This window comes from Mycteria americana, chromosome 1 (assembly GCF_035582795.1).
Source record: "Mycteria americana isolate JAX WOST 10 ecotype Jacksonville Zoo and Gardens chromosome 1, USCA_MyAme_1.0, whole genome shotgun sequence".
In the NCBI taxonomy this organism is placed as follows: domain Eukaryota; kingdom Metazoa; phylum Chordata; class Aves; order Ciconiiformes; family Ciconiidae; genus Mycteria; species Mycteria americana.
This window is the reverse complement of record NC_134365.1, coordinates 22846478-22871920: the sequence shown is the minus strand read 5'-3', so window position 1 is coordinate 22871920 and position 25443 is coordinate 22846478. Positions and strand designations below refer to the sequence as shown.

General features: G+C 42.2%; 1 protein-coding gene and 1 long non-coding RNA gene across 5 annotated transcripts in view; one reads left to right on the top strand and one right to left on the bottom strand.

Moving 5' to 3' along the window:
* Positions 1–369: 369 nt before the first annotated feature.
* PANX2 (pannexin 2) lies at positions 370–25080 on the bottom strand. Of its 2 annotated transcripts, XM_075492754.1 has the most exons (5): positions 24515–25080; positions 23719–24037; positions 4055–5506; positions 3006–3079; positions 2105–2174 (listed from the first exon to the last, which is right to left on the bottom strand). In XM_075492754.1, the coding sequence occupies exons 2-4, from the start codon at positions 23942–23944 to the stop codon at positions 3048–3050; spliced, it is 1710 nt and encodes a 569-aa protein (XP_075348869.1). In that variant the 5' UTR covers positions 23945–24037; positions 24515–25080; the 3' UTR covers positions 2105–2174; positions 3006–3047. The 2 variants fall into 2 exon arrangements, with proteins under 2 accessions (XP_075348860.1, XP_075348869.1); XM_075492745.1 differs by lacking the exon at positions 3006–3079 and having other exon boundaries at positions 370–2174.
* LOC142405398 (uncharacterized) overlaps positions 23830–25443 on the top strand; it is a 25758-nt gene continuing 24144 nt past the window's right edge. For all 3 annotated transcript variants that reach the window (XR_012774162.1, XR_012774161.1, XR_012774160.1), the window contains exon 1: positions 23830–24974. This is a non-coding gene — a long non-coding RNA (uncharacterized LOC142405398). The remainder of the gene's footprint in view (positions 24975–25443) is intronic.

The window sequence follows — 25443 nt, the reverse complement described above, 5'->3', positions numbered from 1 at the left end:
GACAAGGCAGCAGGAGCCACTGCAGCCATCATCTCCCAGCTGCCCTGGACCGAGCTCCAGGTCCCCCATCGGCTCCACGCTTCCCCCCGCCACACCGAGATCTCAGGGTGTTACACCAGGTCCTTCAGCCATCCCCAACACCCCCTCCCCTGTCTGCAATACGTGTCCTGTGGCTTGCTGCCTTTTTGGTATTTGGCTGTTCAGGCCAAAAAGGTTGGGCATAACTGAAGTAATGTAGGGAGGAATGGTGGCTTTATATGTCCTGCCTACTGCTTATAATAAAATCCCACTTGTACATAACTAAGCTAGGAAGTAGTACACATTAAACTATTCAGAATAATAGGTATTTATTTTCAGTGCTATTTTCATTAAATATTGGTATCATATATCCATGTCTGAGGTAATAAATTAAAAATAAATTCAAGATTTCCGCCCCATATTTGTGCTGCATATTTTTTCTACCATTATACATAATTTTGAAGCAAACACACATAGTCCATAATTCTGAATGCAGCTAGGAGTATTATTTTAACACAGTCACTTTTTGTTTCACTATAATTTTGCTGAGAATGGTTATTGCATGATATACTTTTAATAGATGTTTTAGTTATACTAGAGTTTTCTATTAAAACACACATACTGTAGTTATAGGAAGATGGGAATGAAGATGTGCTTTGAGCCAAGGAAGGCAAATATTGAATCAGTGATAGCACATACTGCAGGATTATTGTCTGCCTGCACTAGAGCCCAGATCCAGCAAAGCCATTTCAGTGTGTGCTTAATATGAGTCGTTTCAGTGCCATCCATGGCCTTAAGCGTTTGCTGAATCAAGGACTAGCCAAGTCCGCAGACCTAAATTCATAGACTTCTTTAACTGTGTTTTATTTGAAAACGGTTTTGCTGGTTTCATATTTTGTAAGATATTTTGTAATGACCTTCGTAAGATTTTTCGTATCAGTGAAGCACCCATGAAAGTTTCTAACCTGGTTCATAAATACACTATGAAAAAATAAGCAGCTACAATGACTCTCTTCTACATGTTTTGTTAAAAGCAACACCTGGTTTGAAAAGTTATTAAACTAATTTTTCCCCATGGTAAAATATATTTAAAAAAATAAACTCTTCATTTCATCATCTTCCATCAAACATATAAGCGTGTTAAAGGGCGGGGCATACCTCAGGTATTTTCATTTATAAATGCAAGAGATCGAGTGTATCAATCTTTTTGCACTTAAATGCTGGTGGTAGTAAGGCCCTTTCAGCTAAGTCTCCATCAAGCCCAACATTAGTGAGCTAAAGAAACAAACAAACAAAAATTTTGCTTGCATATAACTTTTTCATAATCCTGAATTGAAAAAAAACCCTCTCTGCTTAGAAAAGAACTCTGATTTGACTGCTGCCATTAAAAAAGTATACCTCACCTCCATGTTGTTTTAACTTTAATCAGTGATTCTGAATGCAAAGGATTTAAACACTCACTAAAATTACTGTGGCATGCCATCAGACTCTTAATGTTCATAAATTGTGCTAATCCCCATTCAAATAAGGAAGCTATAGTTTAGAGCTAGAGCTAATGGTTATCTTGGTGTTAAAGGTCTATTTCCACCAGATTTTCTTTATTCTATTTTGCACATGACTGACAGTGCTCATGATGTGATCCTGAAAAACCATTTGGTGTTATTACCAAAAGCTATAGTCTGTGTGAAAACTCTCCATGCTCATGCAGTGAATTGCATTGTTGGGGGGACCACGGTCCGCACTGCAGTGGTCTGGGGCCTGGCCACGAGGGTGCAGCTGTGCAGCCCGGGGTCTTCAGTACTCCACCGAGCTCACGATGGCCATTGGTTCATCAAATGCTGCCAACCTTATCTGCTTTGGGGTAGGGATGGAGAGAATTTCCCCGGTGTCAGTTGGTGAGTGAATACCATTGTCTATCATGTTTGAAACTTCCTCCTCGTGATCCTCGTACAGTGTGTTGATGTGCAGCAAAGGGTGGGCTGGGTTGCAGTTCAGTGCAGGTGTTGGCTCTGGCTTGACTTGGTTCAAAGTCATACTCGTTGCAACAGCAGTTGTGGCTATATGGTTGTGGTTACATGTGACAAAAGCCCCGGCAGCAGGCACAGTTCTGCATGTCTCAGATGGGTACAGGATCTCTTTTGCAGGATGAGGGGTGTCTAGAAGAAAACAAAGCAGCCAGTTAAAAGACAGGTAGTCTTTCACCCTTCCGTCACAGAGCAGTGTCCCGAACCAATAAAAGTCACTGGCAGTTTTGCCATTGATTTCAGTGGGAGCAGGAGTGGACTCAAAAATGAATTTTCTTGGGACCCTTTGAGAAATCCAACAGGACTGTTTCAAAACAACAGGGTTGTAAGCTCAGGGAAGTAGGACAAACAACAAATGGGTTTTGTAAATCTCACTCTTTTTTACGCATGCTCATGCTTCCTTACGTGAATGGTATTTTTGTAAAAGGAACAAAAAACAACTGAAAAGTACCTTTTATTCTCCTCTACAGTCTGGCAGGTGTTTTATAAATGTTATGATTTAATGCTTTGACAAACGTTATGAATGTTGAAATCCAAAGGATGGAATACAAAAAGCACTGATATTTTCAATGGAAAAAAATAGTGGTTACACATTGTAAGCCACTTGTCTTTAGAAAGAACTCAGCAATTTAACATTAACTGATGTCTCTTTCCAGAAATTATAAGTCTACCTTACCTGATGGACTGCAATGTAGGTCTAACTCAAAAGCAAAGCTGAAAATTTTTAATGGGAATGGGGAGTAACAGAGCCCCAAAACTACAGTAATTATTTTTTGCCCTTAAAATATTCAAGCACTAATTTAGATGAAAGTAATTGAGACCAGAAAGCCCCAGTAGTTTTGAGGAGTTGAAATCAGAGCAGGTGACTGGATAAGGAATGCTGTAGAATAGCTCACATGCACATTGGGGAGTTGGAGGGCTCTAAGGAGCATAAGGATTTGGAAGTGACAGAAACTTTTATACCTCAAATCACTTCTTTGCTGGGCAGTGGGGTGACGGTAGCTGTCAGTCTGTCGAAGCCCAGAGGGAGGTCTTAGCTTGTAATGAGATGAGAGCCATTGCTTTAAGTACATACAAATCTTTCTGTAACTTCAACTGCATAGAGCTTCTTTCTTATGTCAGTAGCTTACAAAAATAAACAAGAAGATACCTATCTGTCTATCAGTTTATCTACCGATCTATCACTTTTCTTAGTGGTCACATGGCTTTCCCCATCACTCTAGCAGCTAAAAATTATTGATATATTTGAAACACTCCTTTGAGGTAAGAAAGGGACAGGATTTCCAAGACAAACACTGGGAACTGAGGCACAGAAAGAGCACCTCCTGTGGGGCCACCCGGGAAGGGAATGGCAGAATTCCTGAATCCCCGACCAGCACCTACACTTCAGACCATCCATCCTCTGGTCCACATGAGACAAAGGGCAATTTAAAACGTCTCTTGTGTGAAGAACAGTATCAGTGACCTGAGTTGTGATTTCCTAGGTGACAAACACATCCCCTAAGATGTGGTGAAGAGAATTTTTTCTACAGGGAGCTTTAACTGCCATTAGCACAGTTTCTCACACACTCCTAATAAGTGGCTATTACTGGTCAGATTACTGGTCATCTACCATGGCAGTTTCCATATGACTTGAAAATAAGGCAGGTTTGAAATGTGCCAGGTGCTGGTGGAGCACAAAGGGTATCATGGAGGACAAACCCTCCTCATTTGCTTGGCAAGGCATGACCACGTTTGTAATTGTGAAAATCTGCTTACATTTGAAAAATTACCTGCACCAACAGCCTGTAGGCTATTTCGTACTGCTCTACCTCTAATAACGCTTACCCTCCATATAGCTGATAAAGAGAGAGAACCCCTATTTCTGAGGCCTGCGAGCCCTAAGATTATTAGCTATCCCAAAATCTAGCAAGGTAGGTCAAACAGTTCAGATAGATAAGCTTTGAGTTTCTGAAGATCGCTACACAAATTATGGTCTGTGGAGGTGGTACGGGCATTATAGCATACTGTACCTTTAAGAGAGGAGGTAACGTGTACTACGACATTCTCTTCCTGGTTTAAAAATCCACCCTCTTGGCTTTTTGACGTAGGCATCGAGGGGATGGCTTGAATCTCTGGCTTGGGTTTTTTGCTACTAAGTATATACGGATGAACATCCAAGGAAAAGTGTCGTGTGTGTTTTTTTTCACTGCTTGTGCTTGGGATGGCGTTTGGCTCGGTTTTATGAGCAGACGATTGCTGTGAGGTTTTTGCAGTGGACTCTAACAAAGGAGCTATAAGGCTGTCTGTTGCTGTTTTTCTCCGCACAGGCTTCGGTTTTTCAGGTTTATGGTTTTCAACCTTCATAATGGCTAACTGTTCCTTGAATGGCTGAGGAAGGGGATTGGTAGTGGGGATCCATTTCATCTTCTTCCTTGGTCTCTTAATGATGAGCTGCTCATTAGCATCAATGTCTGCTGGATCAACGCTTGGGTCTATCGTTTGGATCCCTGAGTCACGCATGGTTGGAGTGGCATCATGATTGGACTGGGCCAACGCTGCAAGCAGCTGGCGTACCACATTGTCATACATCAGATCGCTTTCATTTGTAATAAAATCCAGACGGTTCAGTGATTTTATGTGGTCCCGATTTTCATTACAAAACATGGCCAAAATATTGATATCACAAAACTGGGACTTCTGCCACTGTTTCTTGGTCTTTATTCCAACTTTGTTCAGTTTATCAAATATGAAGTTGGACTTGCGAAATATGAAGAGGTGAATTAAGTTGATGAGAATTATCAAGTTCATGAAGCAGAGGAGAACGATATCTACACCAGCAATAATCCGCTGGAGCTGGACAGATGGCAGTTTACAGTTCACTCTGATGTGCAATTTGGAGCTGCTCGTTTTGTCTGGAGGCTCTCCTAGTGCACATGTAAATTCATTTTGCTTCTGTGTAGCATAGTAGGTGGATAAGTATGTAATTGGTATGATGCTTAAAAAGATGATGAACAAATGTCTCGCAAGGTAAAGCTTAGCTAAAAAGTTACTTCGTCCTCTTCTTTCCAGGTATTTCTCAAACAAGTTCTGTTCAGGGCTTTTTTCCTTCTCCGCATTCTCAATGATTTCTCTCTTCTCTCTCTCGGTGATCCCTGGGCCTTTGGACTGAATCTGTTTCTCTATTTTTGGTGCCCGCCCTTCAGCTGCACGGTGGTAGCAGTTATCAATCTCCTGAAGCAAAAAATTAAGCTCTGAAGTCAGTCGGGTGGAGGCCAGAAATTCCCAGCCCAGAGCTGGAATGTACATTATCCCAGCAAAAGCCAGCAGTGCATAAGGTAGGAACTTATGCTCAAACAAGGAGGGCCAGTGGCTGGCATCAACTCCTGGCAAGGCATCTTTTAATTCTGTCCAACAATATCCTCTGGCATACAAGGCTTGATCGCGGGTGAAGTTGTGTGGTGTATAACAGTATATTGGCTCCTCTGTATAACAGAGAGAAAAGTCACTGCTGTGCATTTAACCTACAAAAGGAGCTCTGGAAAATAAACATTTCAAATTATATCAATTTTATTTTACTGTATCTTTACATGACCATTAAGCCCTCCATGTCTATTAGACAGCTCAGCCTGCATGTCTTCACAAGCCCCCAGGCAAAACTATTTACCTCGAAGTTTTAGAACGAACCTGATCTGGAAATGTCAGCAAGAAATACGTATTTTGGTTTAATTACCTCTCTGAGAACAATATCCTAAGCAACTGTGACCTAAACTCTGTAAAGCTGACGGACCTGATATCCACTATACAGTAGCTGAGGATGTTATGTGCAAATGCTGAAAGGTGCATTTAGGTGAAATCTAACGTTCATCCCAGTTAAATATTATTCTAAATAGAAAAAAGTTAGATGTAGCTGAAGGCAATGTTTTTAATCCTTACTAACAAAGCCTACTCATTGGATACGGTAGAAAAAAATTGAATCTTAAAGACATACAAGCATTTAGTCAACTGTATCCCTCCCAGCTAACACTCTTGAATTAAAGTGTGACTGACCAGGACAGAATCTGGTGTGTTAACTGTATTTATCACTATGAAAATTTAATTCTACATTTGAAACTGTAACATTGTTTTTTACAAAATGTGCAATTAAATGGTGGAACTCGCTGTCATACAGTATTATGGAAGAAACAAATACTGTGGATCAAGAAAGCAATCAGACAAAGTAATGGAAGAAAAAGTATAGCAAGGATTATTAAATACACAGATAGCGATGCAATTTTTCTCTCAGGACATGTTTAAGCCACAGGCTGCTGGAGGGTGAAAAGGTTTATCAAAGGAAGTAACACCATACGCTTGTCTATTTTAACACTCCTTCCTAAGCATTTGCTTTTTGCCATCATCAGAGACAGGTTGTTGGGCTAAAAGGAATTTTGTCTTGACCCAGTAAACAAATTATGTTCTTATACAATTATATTTTCTAGCAATACATGAAAGTAAGATAGAAAAACTTGTGAAAGCTAGAATAGTATTACTTGCTCAAAGAACAATGACCATTATCAAAACACCCTCTTCAAAGAGAAAGATCATATTTTCATGTTTTGGCAGGTAGAACAAAAGGAATATATTTTACAGTGTTCTGATATTACCTTTAAAAACTTCCTAAAATGAGACCCATAGGAAGAAGGCATGTTCTCTTGAATTGAGAATTGCTCAAGAACACCGAGCTTCCTCCAGTTCTGAACACAGCCTACAATTCAGATCGAGAACAGCTCACTGGAAGAGAGTGGTGGTACTGTTCTCTTAATAATACAAATCATGAAAAGAAATAATAAAATATTATGTCGTTTGACAACAATAAATAAAATGTAAAAAATTAATAGGCAGGCAAAAAACCCTAATCCTTTTGGATTAACAGAGGACTCCTTATTTGACCAACTACTTCTCATATGCAAGCAAATCAAATGCATTTACCAGTTCTTTGATAAAATGTTGAGGTGTAAACCTCTCCTGTGACCTACAGAAATCTACATGCTGAGGACTGTACAAAAATTGTTTTGTTTTAAAAAGTGATTCAGTGAGGATTCTTTTCTAAAAATACAGCCAATTTAAACATAGTTGATAGAATAAATGATGCTACCCAAGACAGCATGTAAAGTAAGCCCTGCAAATTCTTTAAAATCACTTTTGAAGACTGTTTTAAAATGATCTAACTTCAACCTCAGAGGAGAGCTTAAAGCACTCTAATGTTACACAGCTTCTCATTTAGGTTATTTTTGTGTATTTACAGCCATGTGTCACATGAAAAATGCTCACTGACTCTCTTGTTTTTGCTAATTACATGCACTCCGAACCCTGCCCATGAAGGGATGCATATAAAAAATTACAGCTCCTAGTACCAAAGATTTACTGTACGATTTCCCAGGAGACAAAGTAGATTCCTATGTGAAAATGTTCCCATGGGGGAAAAAAAGGCAAAGCAGCATGGTGCGTTTCTCATAAGCAGAAATATTTTGAATTGGGTGTCCCTAAGCTCAGTAGACTCTGCCAATATGAAACCTAGTTTCCTGTGACATACATGGGTTCATTTCTCCCAGGAATCAGCACGATGAATACTTGGGAAGACAGCAACAAGTATTCATACAAATCATCCATAATGATTATTTTTGGATTCATGTATCAGTTGCTACTACCAAATAAACTGTGAATAGTTCTCTTCAGTTCTCTTCACTGAGACCTGAAAGCTAAGGTGACTTCTGCCAAAATTGTATATACACAACAACGATCGAATATATATTTATTTTATAACTAAAAAAGGAAACAAATCAAAATGTCTTAACATTTACATTTATGTTGGACAGATCACTTACAGACTAACTCTGTACTCTGTTTGTTGCCACTGCTTCAGTGAAAAGTCTGGAGAGCTTCACAACTCCAGTTTGGACTGAACAGCTTCATTGGAAGCTACTTCAAAAATGGGGCTGCCCAGCCCAGTAAAGAAAGCAAATGTCATTTTACAGGAATTTGTTTGTTTTTCCTCTGTTAAACATTTTTTTAAGCTGCTCCCATTGCCTGGTAAGTTGTGAGAGATCTCTAATTTATTGGGATAGCTAAGCATGGTGTCCCATTCTTATTCAATGTTTTGTTATTTACTGATGCTAGTCTAATATTTTATTTGCATATTTGTTAAACTGACATGACTTTCATTATATGCCATGTAACTCCCAAGACCCTTGAGGTGAAACCCTATCCTCAGTGAAGTCAGTGGGATTTCTTATAACTGATTGAAGTGGGGGCAGTGGGGTTACAATGCAATTTTATTCAAACGGTATCTTCTAATATGTTTGAGCCATACTCAACTGTCAGTGAATGCCACCAATTCTGGTAGAGTTACTCGACAGGGGAATTTAGCTTAACCTTCTCAGGCACAGGACTTGACTCACAAAGCATAGCATCAGCTCATTCATCTAGAAAACGGTCCAGACAATGGAGAAGACAGGAAGACCCTTCCAGATAATGATTCAAAGCAAAAGACTAATTTAGCTACTGCCTGGAGGAACCTGTCTCTCTTCATTCACAAGAGGCTGCCAAGCAAGACCACCACTAGGTTTGACTTAGCTTTTGTGAATGCTCCTTCTTAGGTGATGCCAGCATTTTACCTTGCATTTAACCTGGCATTTAACACCATGAAGGTGTTTGATCCCATCATAGTAGAGTATGGACCTGTTTCTCCTCTACTGCAATCTGTGCCAATCAGGAATAAAATGAAAAAGAAAAGCGCCATGTCAATAACTAAGCTGGTTTGTTATCAAAAATGGCAGTAACACATAGCTGGATCTCAACATGCAGATCTGATGAGGATGGGGGAGTAACAAGTTGTTCTCACACACAGCTCACTCTAGCTGTGAGGGCCCTACTTAACGCACACTTTCAAGAAGGCACAGCAGATGTATTTTTTTATTTTACAATGTCCTCCTGATAGGTAAGTAGCATTAGAAAAAGGCTGTAACAGTGTTAAAAATCATAGCTCTGACATTGGATCATGCAATATAAAAAAATGTATTTGCTTTTAACTTTATATTCATAAATATAAAAAGTTTCTACCAATATTCTTATTTCACCTGAAAATTCTAAAGCAGTTTAGGAAGTTTCTTTTTCGTATAATCACTCAGCCACCATGAAATGCAGCTTTTTCCCAAGACTCCGCAGTTTAATTGCATATGGCGTAACTGTTCAATTGTGTGGGAAAAGACAATAGAGTAAGATGCTGTAAGGAAAATCTTTTGAAGAGCTTAGGGGACATTATTACAGCTGAGCAGATTGGTCATCTTCTCAATGTTGTCTAGGCTTAAGCCCATAAATACAATCTATCCCTCCACTCTCCTTGATAGCTACATTCTCGTAAGCCCAGGAGACAAACCAAAAAAACCAGAGAGCAAGGTCATCATCTCCAAAATAATCTTTTGCCAGTTCCAAACAATAATGAAAAGGTGGCTCAGGATGGACATGTATCTGTGATTTGCACACGTGTGCATCCATATCAAAGGCAAAAAAAATAGTAAGATAACTAACCTGCCATCGTTATTGGTGGCTGGAATACTAAACTCAATTTTTCTGCATTAAATGTCATGGGCTTCCTGCGAGATTTTTAGTTCTGATGCTCAGAGTAAAATCTCAGTAAGTTCAAAGTCTGAAGGTCCTTAGGTCCACCTACACAAATGTGTTAACTGCATGCCAGAATATGAAGTTCAACACGGTTTCAGAAAAAGATCACTAGCAATACCTAAGAACAAATCCTGTCTTCAGTAATACTTACCTCCACTCCCAGGAAATGTTCTTTTTGAATAATTTTTAAGAGACTAAGTAACCCTGTGCTAATGCTGTGCAGAAATAATTACTACATTGGGAAAAAAGTCCTTGATGTTAATATATTATAAAGTATACTTTATCTTATACCAACTTGAGTATAAAGATGCATACTAGGAAGCTTAGCTTCCCTTTTTTCGATACTATTAGATGATCACAGGAGCACTACATCAGATGTTTTCAACAGCTGTACATAAATACATTTTATCCTGCTCACTGTGCACGTAAGTAGCTTCTAGAAGTCCACAAAACTAGTCTCATGGATAAGGTATGAGAGACATCTCACTATATTTTTTGGACATGCAAAGAAGATGAAATGATCAACGCAGAATTACTTAGTCAGCTGTGTAATATAATTGATTGGGTTATGCCACTTGAAAAATTAAAATCCCTTGACAGCTAAGTTTTTTTCACATGTTCCATTCTGTACCATCTCATCCCATCAGTTTAAGTACTACATAAATGGAGAAGAATGACGTGGAGGAAGTACTGTGGTACAAAGGGCATACTTTAGGGGAATGAAAGAGATTACATGGTTGTGAGAAGATAGCCAAGGTAGGGAGAGGGATAAAGGAAGGGGCTATGCTCAAAACACTCTTTACAACGAATCTAAACAGTACGGAAAGAAGGACTGAAGGCAAAGTATGGAAGCTAGGAGCTGCTGAGTCTGCTGCCTGTTAGTAAAGGCTCCAAGAAATGCATGTGGGCTTCCTGCAGGCATAGGCTCCCACTCCTACTGTTCCCAATCCAAGGTCAGCCACCTCCTTTCAGTGGTTCCCCAACCTCCATATACTTCACCATACGTTCAACTGCCCTCTTCAAGAGGCTCCGATTTAAACACTATTTGTTGGGCTGCAAGTGCTAGGCATGAAAACATGTTAGATAAATAAATCCTGCTTAATTTCACACAGGAGACACAATACTGTAAGTTCTGAAATTCCCCAAGCAAGGGGCTGCGGTGCTGAGGTTTGGGGTTGAAACCTCTGTGAAAATTCCCCCTGCAAAAATTAATCTCAGATCTGGAAATGGTGTTACCAACGGAAAAATCTGGCAACTGCTGTTCTACACCATTGCCTGAAGTTATACCCTAATGCAGAATCACGGAAATGCTGGAAGGAGCCTTGGAAGTTACTGAGGCCCACGTCCCACTCAAAGCAGGGTCAAGACTCAGTTCAGACCAGCTTGATTAGGACTTTGTCAGACTGAGAGCCTCCGAAGATGGAGACTACATAAGCCACCTGTGCAACCCGCTCCAATGTTTGATTGTCCTCAAGGTGACCTTGGGGTTTTTTTTAGGTCATGTCCAGCAAGAATGGTTGATTCACACAGGAGTAATTTTTTTCACTTTTGAGAAATGGCCATTTCCAAGAATGAATGCAATGGCCAGTTGCACTAGGAATACATTAGGTAAAACATGGCTAGAAGGCTATCACTGCAATACAAGTGGCCAGAGCCCAGGCCCCAGTATTGCATCTCAATCAAAGGAAGAGACAGCAACAGCACAGTTCACCAAGGAGGCTGTGTGTGTTTGCGCACACGCACGCGTGTGTGTATTTGCCCATGTATAAAAAAAAACCTTGCAAAAAAATGTGAGCTGGTGTATGGTACGCAGAAATGACGCTGTCAGGAAGACATGGTGAAGCTGGTAGATATGTACCACTCTCCATTACCTTTGCAAAGTTAAGTTTTTACAAGTTTTCCTGGGAAGTGAGTGGATTGCATCTAACAAACATTTCACTTGCCCCTTCAAAATAAAGATAACAATGTCAATCTCTTAGTATTCAACACCATAAAAAATTAGACCTGCTCCTAAAAAGGCTTAAGTGACTTCATGCATTGGGCAGTTCCTTTGAAGACAATGGGATTACTCATAGTGCATAAAATTTGGCATGTGCATCTCTCTTTGAAGAGCTGATGCTGTAGGGGGGTCAATGTCAAGCTTCTAAAATATTATTATGAGCAAAAGTTATTTATTTAAATATGGACAACACATTTACAACGCTTTTGGTAGACATTAAAAAGTAAGAAAGGAAAATATTAGCAATAAACAGTATATGCCCCTATATAAAAGGGCAAATAACTTTTCACACCTACCATATTCCCAGTGAAATAAAGTATATTCACCCAAAGCAAAATATAAACCATAATAATAAATTGTGTATGTCTCCTGTGACCTCCAGCTTTTAGAATTTACTCTGGAAAAAGTAATCACATCCCATGAATCTTCCAACTGAATTGCATGATTTCAGCATTCTAGTGCAATAATTCAGTAATGCAGAAGGAATAGCACAATTTTCTAACAGCAGACAGAAAAAAAGAAAAAAGGAACCCTGTTTCCAGAAAATACAATTCAAAAGTGAAAAAAGATGAAAATTCTTGTGCTTGCTACACAAAGACAAAGGTAAGTATGCCTCTTGTGCAAAAAATTCTTCAAGGATCTACAAGTAAACATTCAGCCTCGCCACCATGGCCCTACATTGCGTAGAGGCAGCAGAAGTGGTGCTTAGGTGCTGCTGAACAGGCTGGATCTCCCAGCTCCTGGACAAGTGCCTAAACCCTCATGCTGGAGACCTGAGTTAAGTATCAGGTAAGTATATTGATAAGTATACTTATTGAGTTAAATACACTACAGACTCACCCTGGGCCTAGTGCTTCCTAGCAATTGGCTTTCTGCCCTCTTGAACACTAAATCATCCTCACACTGGTGCCCAACCTGCCTATGAAGAAAAGCTGGCGTTCCAGTCAAGTTCTCTGAAGCACTCCTTGTACAGTCCTCTCCACTTGACTCTAAGGAGAAATTCAGTGTTTAGGTAGAATCTCTGAATCTCCCTGCCCATCAGATGCCAGGACACAAGTTTCTAACAGCCAAGATAAATGAGAAACTCCCTGAATTCAGCAATAAATGCCAGTATTTGACAAGGGTAGTCCTTACCATACTGCTCTCCTTACATTGTGTCACACATGTAAGCAATCAGACATACATGCCTCATGCATCTTGGGTACTAAAAGGATTGCACAAGAAAGCAGGTAGCAAACTGTTTATTTTGAGAAACAGAAATAATTTATTTAGTAGTTTTTCAGCAATTTTTAAATGGAAAAGAAGAAATGTCCGGGATCCTCTTCTCTCTGGAAAAAATGAACAAAAAACATTCATGTTACTGAGGTTGAAAATGTAGTCTAAGGAAGTATAACATTATCTAAACAGTATACAGGTTTTCCATCTCGGTTACACAGTCCACAAGGAATATGTAACTCTTTACTTTGAATGTGATTTTAACAAATGCTGGCTAATACCCAAATTAATTCACAGCCAAAGGAAAAACTCCCTTAATTTAACTGGTTTATTTCAACTACTTTATTTAAAGGGTATTTAAAGGTTAGAAATTAGTACAGCATGAGGATGGATTCCTGAAATTACTTTTGTGTATCAACTGTAGTCATACAGTCCTATTTAACTCACTGAGTTTACTCATATAAATAAGAAAAGAAAACATTAATCAAACTAAGCCTTAACTTCGCAAGCTAATTATTAAGAATTATTACTTTTATCAAAACAAAAAGACAATACCTTTACCTTTCTTAGGGAATATTCTTTCCAAATCTGAATATAGGTTCCATGCCCATGAAGTCTTCCTAAGGTACAAATTTCTCCATGATCAACAAGGTAAGGTATAGCCTTTTTTGCCCACTCTCTGAAACCACTTGTCCTGTTTAAGAAAAAAATCTTGAAAAGAAAGTCCCTAAAGAAATGAGACAGGAAACCACTGCTGCTAGTAAGTTTTACTGGCCATACTCTACAAGAATTAGTCATAATGGGTGAGATGCAGATAAGTAGTTTCAAAGACTGATAGGTAATGGGTTCCCCAGAGGGGTAACTGCAATGTAAGGGCAGCAGCAGGTGTCCCCGTATTTACAATTCGGGTCTTTTTTCCTTGCAGGACTGCTGCTTGAACTGCATATATTTTGGATCTGCAGAGTCAATAAATTAGTAATGCACTTTCCTAGTGTATATATAAATTTACAGAACTATATTCCCTGTATGTAATAAACATTGGCTCTTCTAAAATTAGCTGGTAAGCTGAAGTTCACTTACCAGCAATCTGAGGCTTAAAGACTTGTAACGCCTGCCCAGGTTATTCAGGAGAGAAAGATACCTACTCCTACTTGGTTGATATGTTGAAATCTGTTGGAGAAGGTTATTCCAGAAACGGCAACTATTATGGAGAAGGTGCAGAAACACCTAAATGAAATCCCTTAGGCTGCTCCTATAGACGAATGCTTTCTCAATAATGAGCTACCATCCGCCGTGCAGTATAGTGGTAACATTATTGGAAGGAGAGCTTATTTATAGTGACTGTACTGTTAAACATCACTAGGAGCATTTCTTCCTGGGCTCAAGAGAGCTCTGTGAGAAAACAGAAAACACCTGGAAGGAAATTACAATGCTTGTATTTGTACCTAGAGGTATGGTTCTGTATTATAATGTTGCTTTGTATTATGTTAAGATTTGAGGGAAGGCTAGATCTGAATTTAAAAGAATGTATTCATCAAAATATAATAAATGAAATTCAGCCATGCATAGTCCTACAAAAGAGATCTGAATAATGTTTACTTCCAAATTTAGCCCTTACATGAGGAGGTGAGTGGAATTTTGGTGATGTACAGCTCATCTGCATAGGAAAAGTAATGTGTGAAAGTAAGTGTTTTAATGTTTTCCAAACATCAAAAAAATATTTTTTGGCAACTCAAAAATTCCCCTCTAGAGATGGAACCCCAAAGCAACTACACAAGCAGCGGACACTATGATAATGCGGACCAGAGTAGCCAAAGCAAACCGCAAGAACATGTAAATGCCAAAGTGAAATGAATTATGAAAATCCAGTGAAACTGATGATACGTAGACAAGGGTGGCTTCTTAATTCAAGGGTCAAGTGCAAAATACAAACACAGGAAGCAACAGGAAACAGCAGGTTTGTTCTACTGCATTACTGTTATTTAATGATTAGAAATGAAAAACATGGCTTGTATTAAGTACGTCTTGGCATAAACACAGCACCCGGAAAACTTCATATTGAAAAAGAAGAAAAACACCAATAGTTAGTTCATTAGGTAATTACGTTATTTTAATAACATAGTATTTTGGAGGCAGAGATGGCTGGTCTACTGCTTTTTGGAAAACTGGTTCCTCCATGCGTAGAGAAATTGGGTTTTGTAAAATATCAGAACTGTTCTGATCTATCATGACAGAGCCAGGAGAATCAGCCTCTCAAGGCTCCCAGGGCCTCTTGCCAGTTCCCGCGTGGAGGTCTCCTGCTCTCCTGAACAGGTCATGGATCCCGCAGAAGATAAGGCTCCTCAGTCTCAAAATGCTGAAATAATTACTTCAGCATATAACTAAAATGTTGCAGAAATAGTCACTGAGCTCTTAAGCTGCAAAAAATGCACCACGCATCTTGGCACCTGGCTGCGTCCCTCTCTGGTAACTTAGAATCTGCACAACAGGCATGGTGCCAGTGAAGAAAAGCAAACAAATCCCCAGATCTTGCTATTATAATCAACTGCTGTATTTCCCAGTTCAAATGCAAGAGTATAATACAGGCCTAGAACAAAACCCCTGATGATGCAGGGGAAATATCTGCACTGATTTCAGTGGTTTTCTTAGAATAAATCCTGTATCATGGGAAACAAAGGGAACCTCTTCAAGAATTATGCCAGTCTACTGCAAAATTATTCAGCTTTTGTAATTAAATGTGTATACCTACTGAAGGAACCCACTGCAGTAATTTTTAATGCTGACGGAACCCAAGGAACTCAGTGATGATGCGGATTCTTCTTGAAGAGTTTTACAGTTCTAAGAAACAGTACAAGCTTAGATTTCTTCTAGATCATGGATGCATAATTTCTATCCAGTTTAGGGAGAAAAAAGCTTCAAAATACTTCAGGGTAGCTTTGAAAAACAGTCTTGACCTTACTCTTATTTATTCACAAGGTTTCCTCTTGACTAAGATGAATGAATTAAGTAGCTCTTAAACAAAAATATTTTTGACCATCTGTTCAAACTGTTGAAGTTATCTGAAAGCATGTACTAAGCTAAATCTCATCCACATTTTGGACCTCTTCACGTACGTGACACTTGGGAAGATGAAGGGTTTAACAGTGCAAACAGGGTCACTAAATTTCATATGAAAAAAAGATGATGTATATGTGCCAATGAAGTCTGAGAAATGGAATTCATGACAGAAAAATATCTGTAGCCACTAGGAACTGCAGTGGAATGATTACATGTGAGGCTCATGCATTTCCTCAAGATTCCCTTTCTATTTAACATTCAACTGTGTAACTGCAAATCTTTAATGACCAAAACTCATGGAAAGCCAGCTCAGACATCTCGTGCAAACCTCGTGTTTGTGTGTGTGAATTGCTCTTACCCTTTGGGAAAAATTCGATCAGCTGTGCAAACAGGAAGCGGCTGAACTGCAGCCAGCCTGTGGTTGCTTTTTAAAAATTCTTTTTAAAAAGCAGTTCCTTTTAAAAATACAGGATTAGAAAGCACTTAAGCACAAGTGGTACTGAGACACTCCTTAAATTTTCTTATCACAGCTAATACCACCTCAGAACCAATTTCTGCATGGTGTTGTCATGTATATAAAACAATCTGGCCCTGTACTCTTAGCACTAACAATAAGCACTTGGAAAAATGTCATCTTCACTTTCTTCCTGTATGTGGCTTTAAGTGCAATTAAAGAGAAAAAATGGAAAAGAAGCTCAAAAGCCATCTAATAGATAAATCACCTAAGTGAGCCTGTGTAAATATGCTGCCCACAACTTGAAACAGAAATACAAATTAGAAAAGTTGACCAGAAATACAAAATAAAACTCCATTTTATAATAGAGAAATCTTCAACATATACTACTTCAAACATACTGTAGTGTGAAATGCATAAAAAAGACATTGAATTCACGCATATACTGTACTACACAGTGAAGTAAGCATTGCTTATGCAAAATTATTACAAATCAGAAAAGAAAACATAAAAACTTGAACTGACCCTTCAGTCATTTAACTTACTGTCTCCTTCCATTACTTCCTCATGAGAATTTTCTAGCAGAAGGGTGGTAGAGGGCTGAGCTACGTAACTGCTAAGAGACATAGAAATATAGTATTTATGAGCAACTTTTTGGTATTTTGTAGGCACTGTTTTATAAACCTAACAAGAAAATTAATGCCAAAGCTTGGCTTTTGACTAAAATATAAAAATCAGCTGGATGACTGTTTTGCTTTATTTTGATAAAGTATTGGTATTTAACAGCTTCTTAGGTAAAAGCAAACATGACTGCAGTACAGAAATAATTCACTGTGAATAGAAAGCATGAGGCACTATACAAGAGGGATATGACTTAGCAATCCCTGTAATTGACCACATCAATCCTAAAGCTTTTGAAAGTTTGGAAACCAAAATATTTTGATATCATGAAGACAACACATAACAGAAACAGCAAGTATTCTCCTTTGGGGCCCACCACTCTCTGGTCCCTTACACAGAAAACCTCCCAGAGACACTACTGATAGTGTTGCTTCTGAACACAGCACAACACTGAACCAGAATATTTAAACCACTTAGTAAAAACATTAAACAATACAAACAAACTAAGCAGCACATCATGAAAGCCAAGTATCTCTTCGTCTACAGTGTCTTGGAAGTTCATCAAATGCCATGAGACGTTTCACTACAAAAGGCTGCCACTCGCTGCCAGTAGCATCGTTGTGGTTCACAGAGGACAGAATACAGCACTTGCTGGTACAGCACATCCTACTCGTGGCTGTGGCCTGTGTGTACTAGTTCCATAGTGAAAACAGGGAGGGTAGAGGAAAGGATGACCAAACATGGAACACCAAACAGACCCACTTCAAACTGATAATGAATGTTGCAGTCTAATAACACTCTGCATTCTGTGCATTTTAGAAAGGAAGTGAAAATGGAAAGGCGCTGTATTAAAGGACCAATCCCTTTCCATCTAGATCCATACCTCCCCAGACAGGCCATGCCTTCATAGGAGATACTGAAACATCATCACTAAAAACAACTGCTGAACATTGACACAGGCTGTAGCTGGACTAGAACTACGTACCTTAGAGCCTTACCTACTAACATTTAATTAAAGTTTGGTGTTCTACCATTTTTTCACTAAATATTAATCTAAAGCTAGTCTGCTTCAACATGAAAACACTTTAAATGCTTTATTTAAAAATATATAGGTAAATAAATAAATTAATTAATTAAAAGGACACCAAACACTTTATTGTGGGAAAGGGAACAATCCAGCAGACTCCAACACAGATAAAATGGAAGGGCAAAAATGACAACCTATACTTACAGGCTTACAATTTGCTTCTCCACCAGCCAGTACCTGGTATAGTCACCTATTCCTGCACTGGGACAGCACAGTACTGCCAAATCTGAACTCTCCATTCATATTGGTTGTATTTTACTCCTAGTTTGCACAAGAATAACTAACTGCTCAAGCTGCTAGGGAATGAAAATCAGGCTTCTGGATCTTCGGGTATGAGAAATCAAACCTCTGAGTCAAATACAAGCACGGACCTTTGCAAAGCACTGCATATACATTTGCATGAGTGCTCCAGCAGATGCCTAAGAATATATAGGGTATAATGGGGGTTCTGTCACTACTCTGACAAATTCAAATACATTGGTATTCATATTTAAAGAAAAAATTTAACTTATATCTTTAAAGCAGTAATTTCCAAACAAAAACAGGGCAAACCGAAGTAAGTTCCCTTGCGACTACCGACTGTGCGCATTGTTATTCTCAACAAGAACATTGCTATGGGAGAGGTTTCTTTTAGCCTACGCTGCCTTCTGTAGGCACCTTCACCAGGGCTGAGAGCCCTGCGACTCCCGAAAACCAATTCCACTTAAATACAGATGCATCCACTGGGTAAGAGAAACACACCTCCAAAACTTTCCTTATTATCTTCAAGGTCAACATACACTGGCCCCTAAATACAGGATGTCCTGGGTTTATATGAAGTCTGTCCATGGGTGAGTTTTAGAAAGGGAAACTATTCATTCTTCTCTTGTGGGTACTCACGTGGGCTTTCTTTGTGTGGGGTAGCTGACTATTGCTCCTAAATGGCTTTATGATGATCTTATGTCCAGTATAAATACGGCATATGGATTTATTTTAATTAACTTTCTAGGGGTGTCCTTTCTGGAATCACACAGGTTTGCTTGAAAAACATTAAAGGAGAATTGGGAGACTCAGAAATGATAATGTAACAGGTTAGCTGGGTGATTTTCTTTTCTCTTATGAAAGAAAGCTTAGGAAGTGCAAAGAAAGGCTGTATGCGCTTCTTTGCAGAGGGACCAGTGCAAGAATTGTATCTTACTTCAGCCATCAGAGTGAAGTCCTATCCCCATTGAAATCAATAGTCAAACTCTTACTGACTCCTTTGCAGCCTGAATTTAACTCTCAGGAGCACATCCTGCTGATGTATATGCCCTACACCTTCCCTCTGCAGAGAGCTCAATTTCATCCCAAATGCCCTGCCATCTAGTAGTGAAGTTTGGAAACAGAATTTTATCTCCCTATAAATTTTGGTTATGTTACAGATTCATTTATAGGGCAAAAGTGAACCAAGGATGACAGCCCATTGTTTTTTATATTAAGTCAGACTGTAAGGATACTGCAAGCATCTGGGGCTGCATAACAAGGAGCGTGGCCAGCAGGTCGAGGTGATTCTGCTCCTCTACTCCACGTGGAGTCTCACCAGAGTGAAGTACTGCATCCAGCTCTGGAGCCCTCAGCACAGGAAAGACATGGACCTGTTGGAGCAGGTCCAGATGAGGGCCACAAAAATGATCAGGGGGCTGGAACACCTCTCCTATGAGGACAGGCTGAGAGAGTTGGGGTTGTTCAGCCTGGAGAAGAGAAAGCTCTGGGGAGACCTTATTGCAGTCTTTCAGTACTTAAAGGGGGCTTATAAGAAAGATCGGGACAGACTTTTTACCAGGGCCTGTAGGGACAGGACAATGAGCAGTTGTCCTGTCCCTGTCCTGTCCCAAACAAAAACAGTTTTAAACTGAAAGAGGGTAGATTTAGATTGGACATAAGGAAGAAATTCTTTACGATGAAGGTGGTGAGACACTGGAACAGTCTGCCCAGAGAAATTGTGGATGCCCCCTCCCTGGAAGTGTTCAAGGGCAGGTTGGATGGGGCTTTGAGCAACCTGATGGAGTGGAAGGTGTCCCTGCCCATAGCAGGGGGTTGGACTAGTTTATCTTCAAAGGTCCCTTCCAACCCAAACCATTCTATGATTCTGTGACACACGTAATAGAAGAAAAGCCCAATACCTAATTTAAAGCCTTTTGTAACACATTAAGTTCAGCTGGATTGTGATTTATTCAGAAAATCGGCCTAGTATCTGCTAAACAATTTGGTCTTGCCTTTTATGCTACTAAAAGAGAAATTTGTGATTTAATTTCTCAAAAGTGATGTAAAGATCAGAACACTCCAATACGAGGACATGCAAATCACTTACATGAATAGCAAATGCATTAACCTAAACAACGACTTTGCCCATGGCACTAAACCAACATAATTAACTAAATAACTTTATCTTCACCCACAGGCAAACTACAGTATACAATATATTATACTACAGACATAATTATTTTTACAGTTGTTAATTATCATCTTTTAAATTAATACTACACTCTTCCTTTGTCCTGTGTTGTGGGGCTGAACTCTGCTTTCGTACACGCTTCACCACAGCCTCTGGCCCCAGAAGGCTCAGTGCCGCCCCGGGATGCCCAGGCTTCCCGGCACAGGGTGCCTTCTGCACACCCCCAGGGCAGGACACCCACGCTGCTCCGCCACGCAGCTTTCACTACACTTGTTGCACAGACTGTACAGTTGCTCTTGACTACGCTTTAAGCTATGCTTGATCCCACATGCATAAACTCAAAGGTAGATCAGAGAGATAAGAGGCTCTTATCTCCTCTATGGACTTGTCACGCAGATTCTTCCAATCCTCAGCAAAAAGTTTTGTGAGAAACCACTGCTTTTTGATAACTACACTTTTATGTCTCGAGTGCACACACCACTGTTCCAAGAGCTTTACCAACACCGATTAAATAAGATGGGATACACCCCAGAAAAGGGGGTTGTTCTCAGTTTAGCAGCATGATGATAGCTCTCCATGGCTTGCACTGGATATCATTAACAGAATTGGGAATAACGATAAGCATCAGGTTTTATTTCCTATTCTGAAGCAGTAACTGATGCATACAAGGGCCCAAAGCAAAGTTTGGGAAGCTACTATGATATTCACAACCAAAAGGGCAGCAGGAACCTTACTCAGTTTTGTCAGCAAAGTTTGCACTTTCATACGTATTATTTAAATTGCACACAGGGAGCAGTATCCAAACCAAGCAAAGATAGATTTTTTTAAAGATCAATGGCAGTGCATGGGTGAAACATAACACAAACTGCAGAATCATTAGTAAGTATATATCTAGCTGGACTATTGTTATTACCACTCACTGTCAGTGTCTCTGGACAAGCTTGACTTAGCAAAGAAGTCTGAGTACATACTGTTTTGGTAACAGAGTAACACCTGATTAGGTCACATTAACATTAATAGGAGTTTTGCTCTTGAACCCTGTGGAAGCAGAATTGAATCCACTAATCCTGAGCTCTTCAACTCCACTCCAAAAAGGAATCTATTTAGTTTCATCACACCCTTACAGTGTTTCTATTACATTCTCTTGTATCTTTAATTTTTTCCTTTTTCTCATATTATTTTTCTAACTGCAGACCATCTGAACAAACACATGACATCATGTGACACAAGAGTGTTGTCCCACATTTTTCCAAAGACATAAGCGTGTTTTCTGTATTGCCTTGTAAGCTTTGTCCTGGCAGGACACAATAGGTTACTGCCCTATATCTTACTGGGTCAAATGAGCATACATGGTCCGTAAGTAGACACAAACGATACTGCTTTTGGTACTCCTGAAAAACAAATTTGGAACGCAACCATCAGCCTAGAGAATAGTCTTCCACAGCATAAAATAAACTCAAATGCAGAAATTCAGTAGACCCCCTCTCTTCCACATAGTTGTGTGGACCACAGTTCAGGCTTGCGGAGGGACATCCACTGTATTAATCTGAGTCTCTTAGACTTGAGGCTTCCTCCGCAATGTGCAGTCTCGGAGGATTTGTTCATATAGAACAAGTTACTGCTGTCTGCACAAGCAGTGAGTCATCAAAGGAGTTCTGCTAGGAAACTCGCACAATGTAAAGGAACACACATGAAGGGGCATGACCTCTCCTGCACCCAGGAAGGCCTAAGGTTATCTTTAGGCCTACTCAGGTTCAAACCTGGTCATCTCAAACAGTATGAAGGCACATATATAAGTATGTACTCTCGTGAGCTTCTGTAGGATTGCCTTTTTATTAGTTTACTTCTGCACAAAACAAATAGAGGAAGGGATCCCAAAACTTTTGCATTCTACAGAGGACCACCAAAGGTGACCTTGAATCCTGCCTTTCAGTCGCTATGAAGAGACGGTTTTCAGATGTTCAGCAAGCTCAGCATGCCCTGAAAATATAGGCTCTTTGAGATACCTCCAGATGACCATCCAAAAAATGAGGCTCTTACCACCAACTGTGGCTGAAGATCTTGAGCTAGATAACTGTATGTTTAAAAACTGAGGTAGATTGAAAAAGTTTTAACTATAATTAAGAAAAATCTCAAGACTCCATTTGCAAGCAGTTATTCTTCTAGGTAATTTAACTTTATCTCATAATGAAAATAAGTATTAAGGATACGTAAGTGCTGGAAGTCAATCCCAAAGCAGCGTGCAAGGCAAGAGCCTGATTCTGGTACGTTTAGACTGATTGAATACAGCCAATTCCCACTCACTTCACAAGCTACAGACTGCCGGGTTAGTCCTGTATATTAAAGCGCTAATAATTTCACGTGGATCTTCAGTATGGAGCTTCAGGGGACCTTAACAGCAGTCATGCGCTGGCAGCTACACTTATCAAGCCTATACTTCAGAAAGTAAAACAATGTTTACATACATGCTAATGGCCCAAACGGTGTCATAACAGTTTAGTGGGTCAGTAATTTTCAAGGCTCATCAAAACTTGAGCTTCCTAGACTGGAAGGACTCTGCACTGGCAGTGATGGGCAAGCAAACCAGGCTTTTTAAATTGTTACCGGCTGTATGCAAGATGTAGGCCCTTAGGACACACACACCAGTGATTTCCACTATCACGATACGGCAAAGCACAGTGTGCATGTGTCTCCATATACTGTATCAGTCTCCACGAAAGCATCTGCCTCTCCCTAGCAGGCCAGTGAAACACTCATGTTGTACATGCCTGAATTAACGTCAGGACAAACGCTTGAAGTCAGCCAGGATTCAGCTCGGGACCTGTCCGGGATCCACCTCAAGGAGCATAAAACCACACCCCGTGTCACCCACACTAGCTCTCAGCCGCTGCAGGGCAGCGGACACCTCCCCGTGCCGTTGCTGCCTGCAGGCCAGCGACCCGCGGCCGCTCGCCGAGCGGGGGCAGTGGGGTCCCCTCCCACCGGCGGGGAAAGGCGCTTCCCCACCGGCCGAGGCGAGAGGCAGCAGCTGCCCCCTCAGCGCTGGCGGCCGCAGGGAGCGGCCGCCGCCGCGACGCCGCGGCCCGCGCCCGCCAAGGCGCGAAGGCGAGGGGTGGCGGCTGCCCGCTCAGAGCCGACGGCCCCGCCCGCCTCGCCGCGCCCCGCCCGCTGAGGGCATCCCACCGCCCTTACCGGCGAAGTTCTTGGTGAAGACGAGGGTGACGAGGAGGATGGGGATGAGGACGGTGCCGATGGTGACCACGCGGTCGAAGGGCAGCTCCAGCTTCAGCTGGAGGAGCAGAGCCGCCAGCGCGCCCGCCTTGTCATCCTGCTGCCCCGGCAGGATGAGCTCCTTCAGCTTCTCGCCCGCCAGCAGCGCGGTGGCCATGTCGGGGTGGTTATCGATGATGTGTTGCATAAGCGGCGGCGGCGGGCGGCCTCACGCCGCCGGGCCTCCCCGGGGACGGGCGGCGCGCTGCGGCGGGCTGGCTGCGGGCGGCGCCCGCCCGGCCTGCGGGGACAACACCGACAGCGGTAACGGCGGGGCCGCGGCCGGGCTCCTCTGCCGCAGCGGCACCATGCTTGGCCCGGCGGGACGCTGCCCCTGCGGGGCGTGCCGCTACCCCCGACCTCCCGCCGGGCCCTGCGCGCAGCTCCCCCGCCGCCAGCCCGGCGGGGCCATCCCCCCGCCCACCCCCGCAGCCCTGGTGGGAGCTGGCCGGAGTAACGATGCAGCCGGGCAACCGCGACCCCAGCAGCCGCGCAGCGGCAGCCGTGCAGTACGAGGCTGCCTCCCTCTCCCCGCAGCCGTGCAGAGAAATGTCACGAGAGGCGGGCAACGCGAAGAACTGCCCGGTGACAGCTGTGCAATTAAGCGCTGCCTCCGCTTTGCAATTCATGCTGTGCAACAGCGGTGAGGCAGCCATGCAACAAGACAGACTGGAGCTGCCTCTCTTAAAGTGCTGCAGACAAGGAAGAGGGCATTTACCTGGCAACTTCGGTTCCCTCCGTTCCCAGGGGATGGTGAGCGAAACCGATGACTTGTAAATAACAGCGGAAGCCGCAAACAAACTTACACTGGACCTTCCTGCCGGAAAAAGGTCCCTGCACCTCCACTAGTAATAAAATCGCTCCGCATTCGGAGCGGGAGGCGAATGATGTATTGATGCTTGTTATTGCAGCGGGTGGCTGGCGCTTGCATGGAAATGCCCGCCTGCACCGAGCAGCAGTAACGTGCAGAGCAATTCAAGAAGGGGCTCGCAGCAGCCGCGGGGAGGAGGAGGAGGAGGAGGAGAAGAAGGAGGAGGAGGAGGAGGCGAGAGCAGCACCGGAATGAACTGCGGGAACGCAGAGGTCCTTTAAGGTTTTAAAGCGAACAGCTGGAGCCTGCTGAGCTGGGAGCAGCAGCCGCAGCAGGGGGCCGGGAGCGGCGCGGCCGCAGGCAGCCGGTACGGGCACAACACTTGCGAGGCTGCAGCGTGCAACACGTTGCGGCGGCGGCCCCGGGCGGCGGCAGCGGCCCCGTCCCTGCAGGAGCCACCGCGCGGCGGCAGCGCGCATGCGCCAGCGCGGCTCTGGGGGCGCGGGGTCGGGGGCACGGCGGCCGTTGTCGCCCGCTGAAGGGCGCGGAGGCGGGCGAGGGGAGGAGGAGGAGGAGGCGGAGGAAGAGGGGAGGCCGGGCCAGGCCGGGCTAGGCGCTAGATGGGACCTGGAGGCAGCGGGGGCGGGTGACCCCGGCAGGAGGAGGCCCAGGCTCCCCTCCCCTCTTCTCTCCTTCCCCCAGGCCTCCCCGCGGCGCACACAGGGGAGCTCAGGCCCGGGTACGGCGGCGCCTCCCGCAGCCCAGTGGCTTGGGGGGGGGGGGCGGTGAGGGAAAGGGAGACCATCACCCAAGCAAGCAGTGCCCTGAAGGTCTTG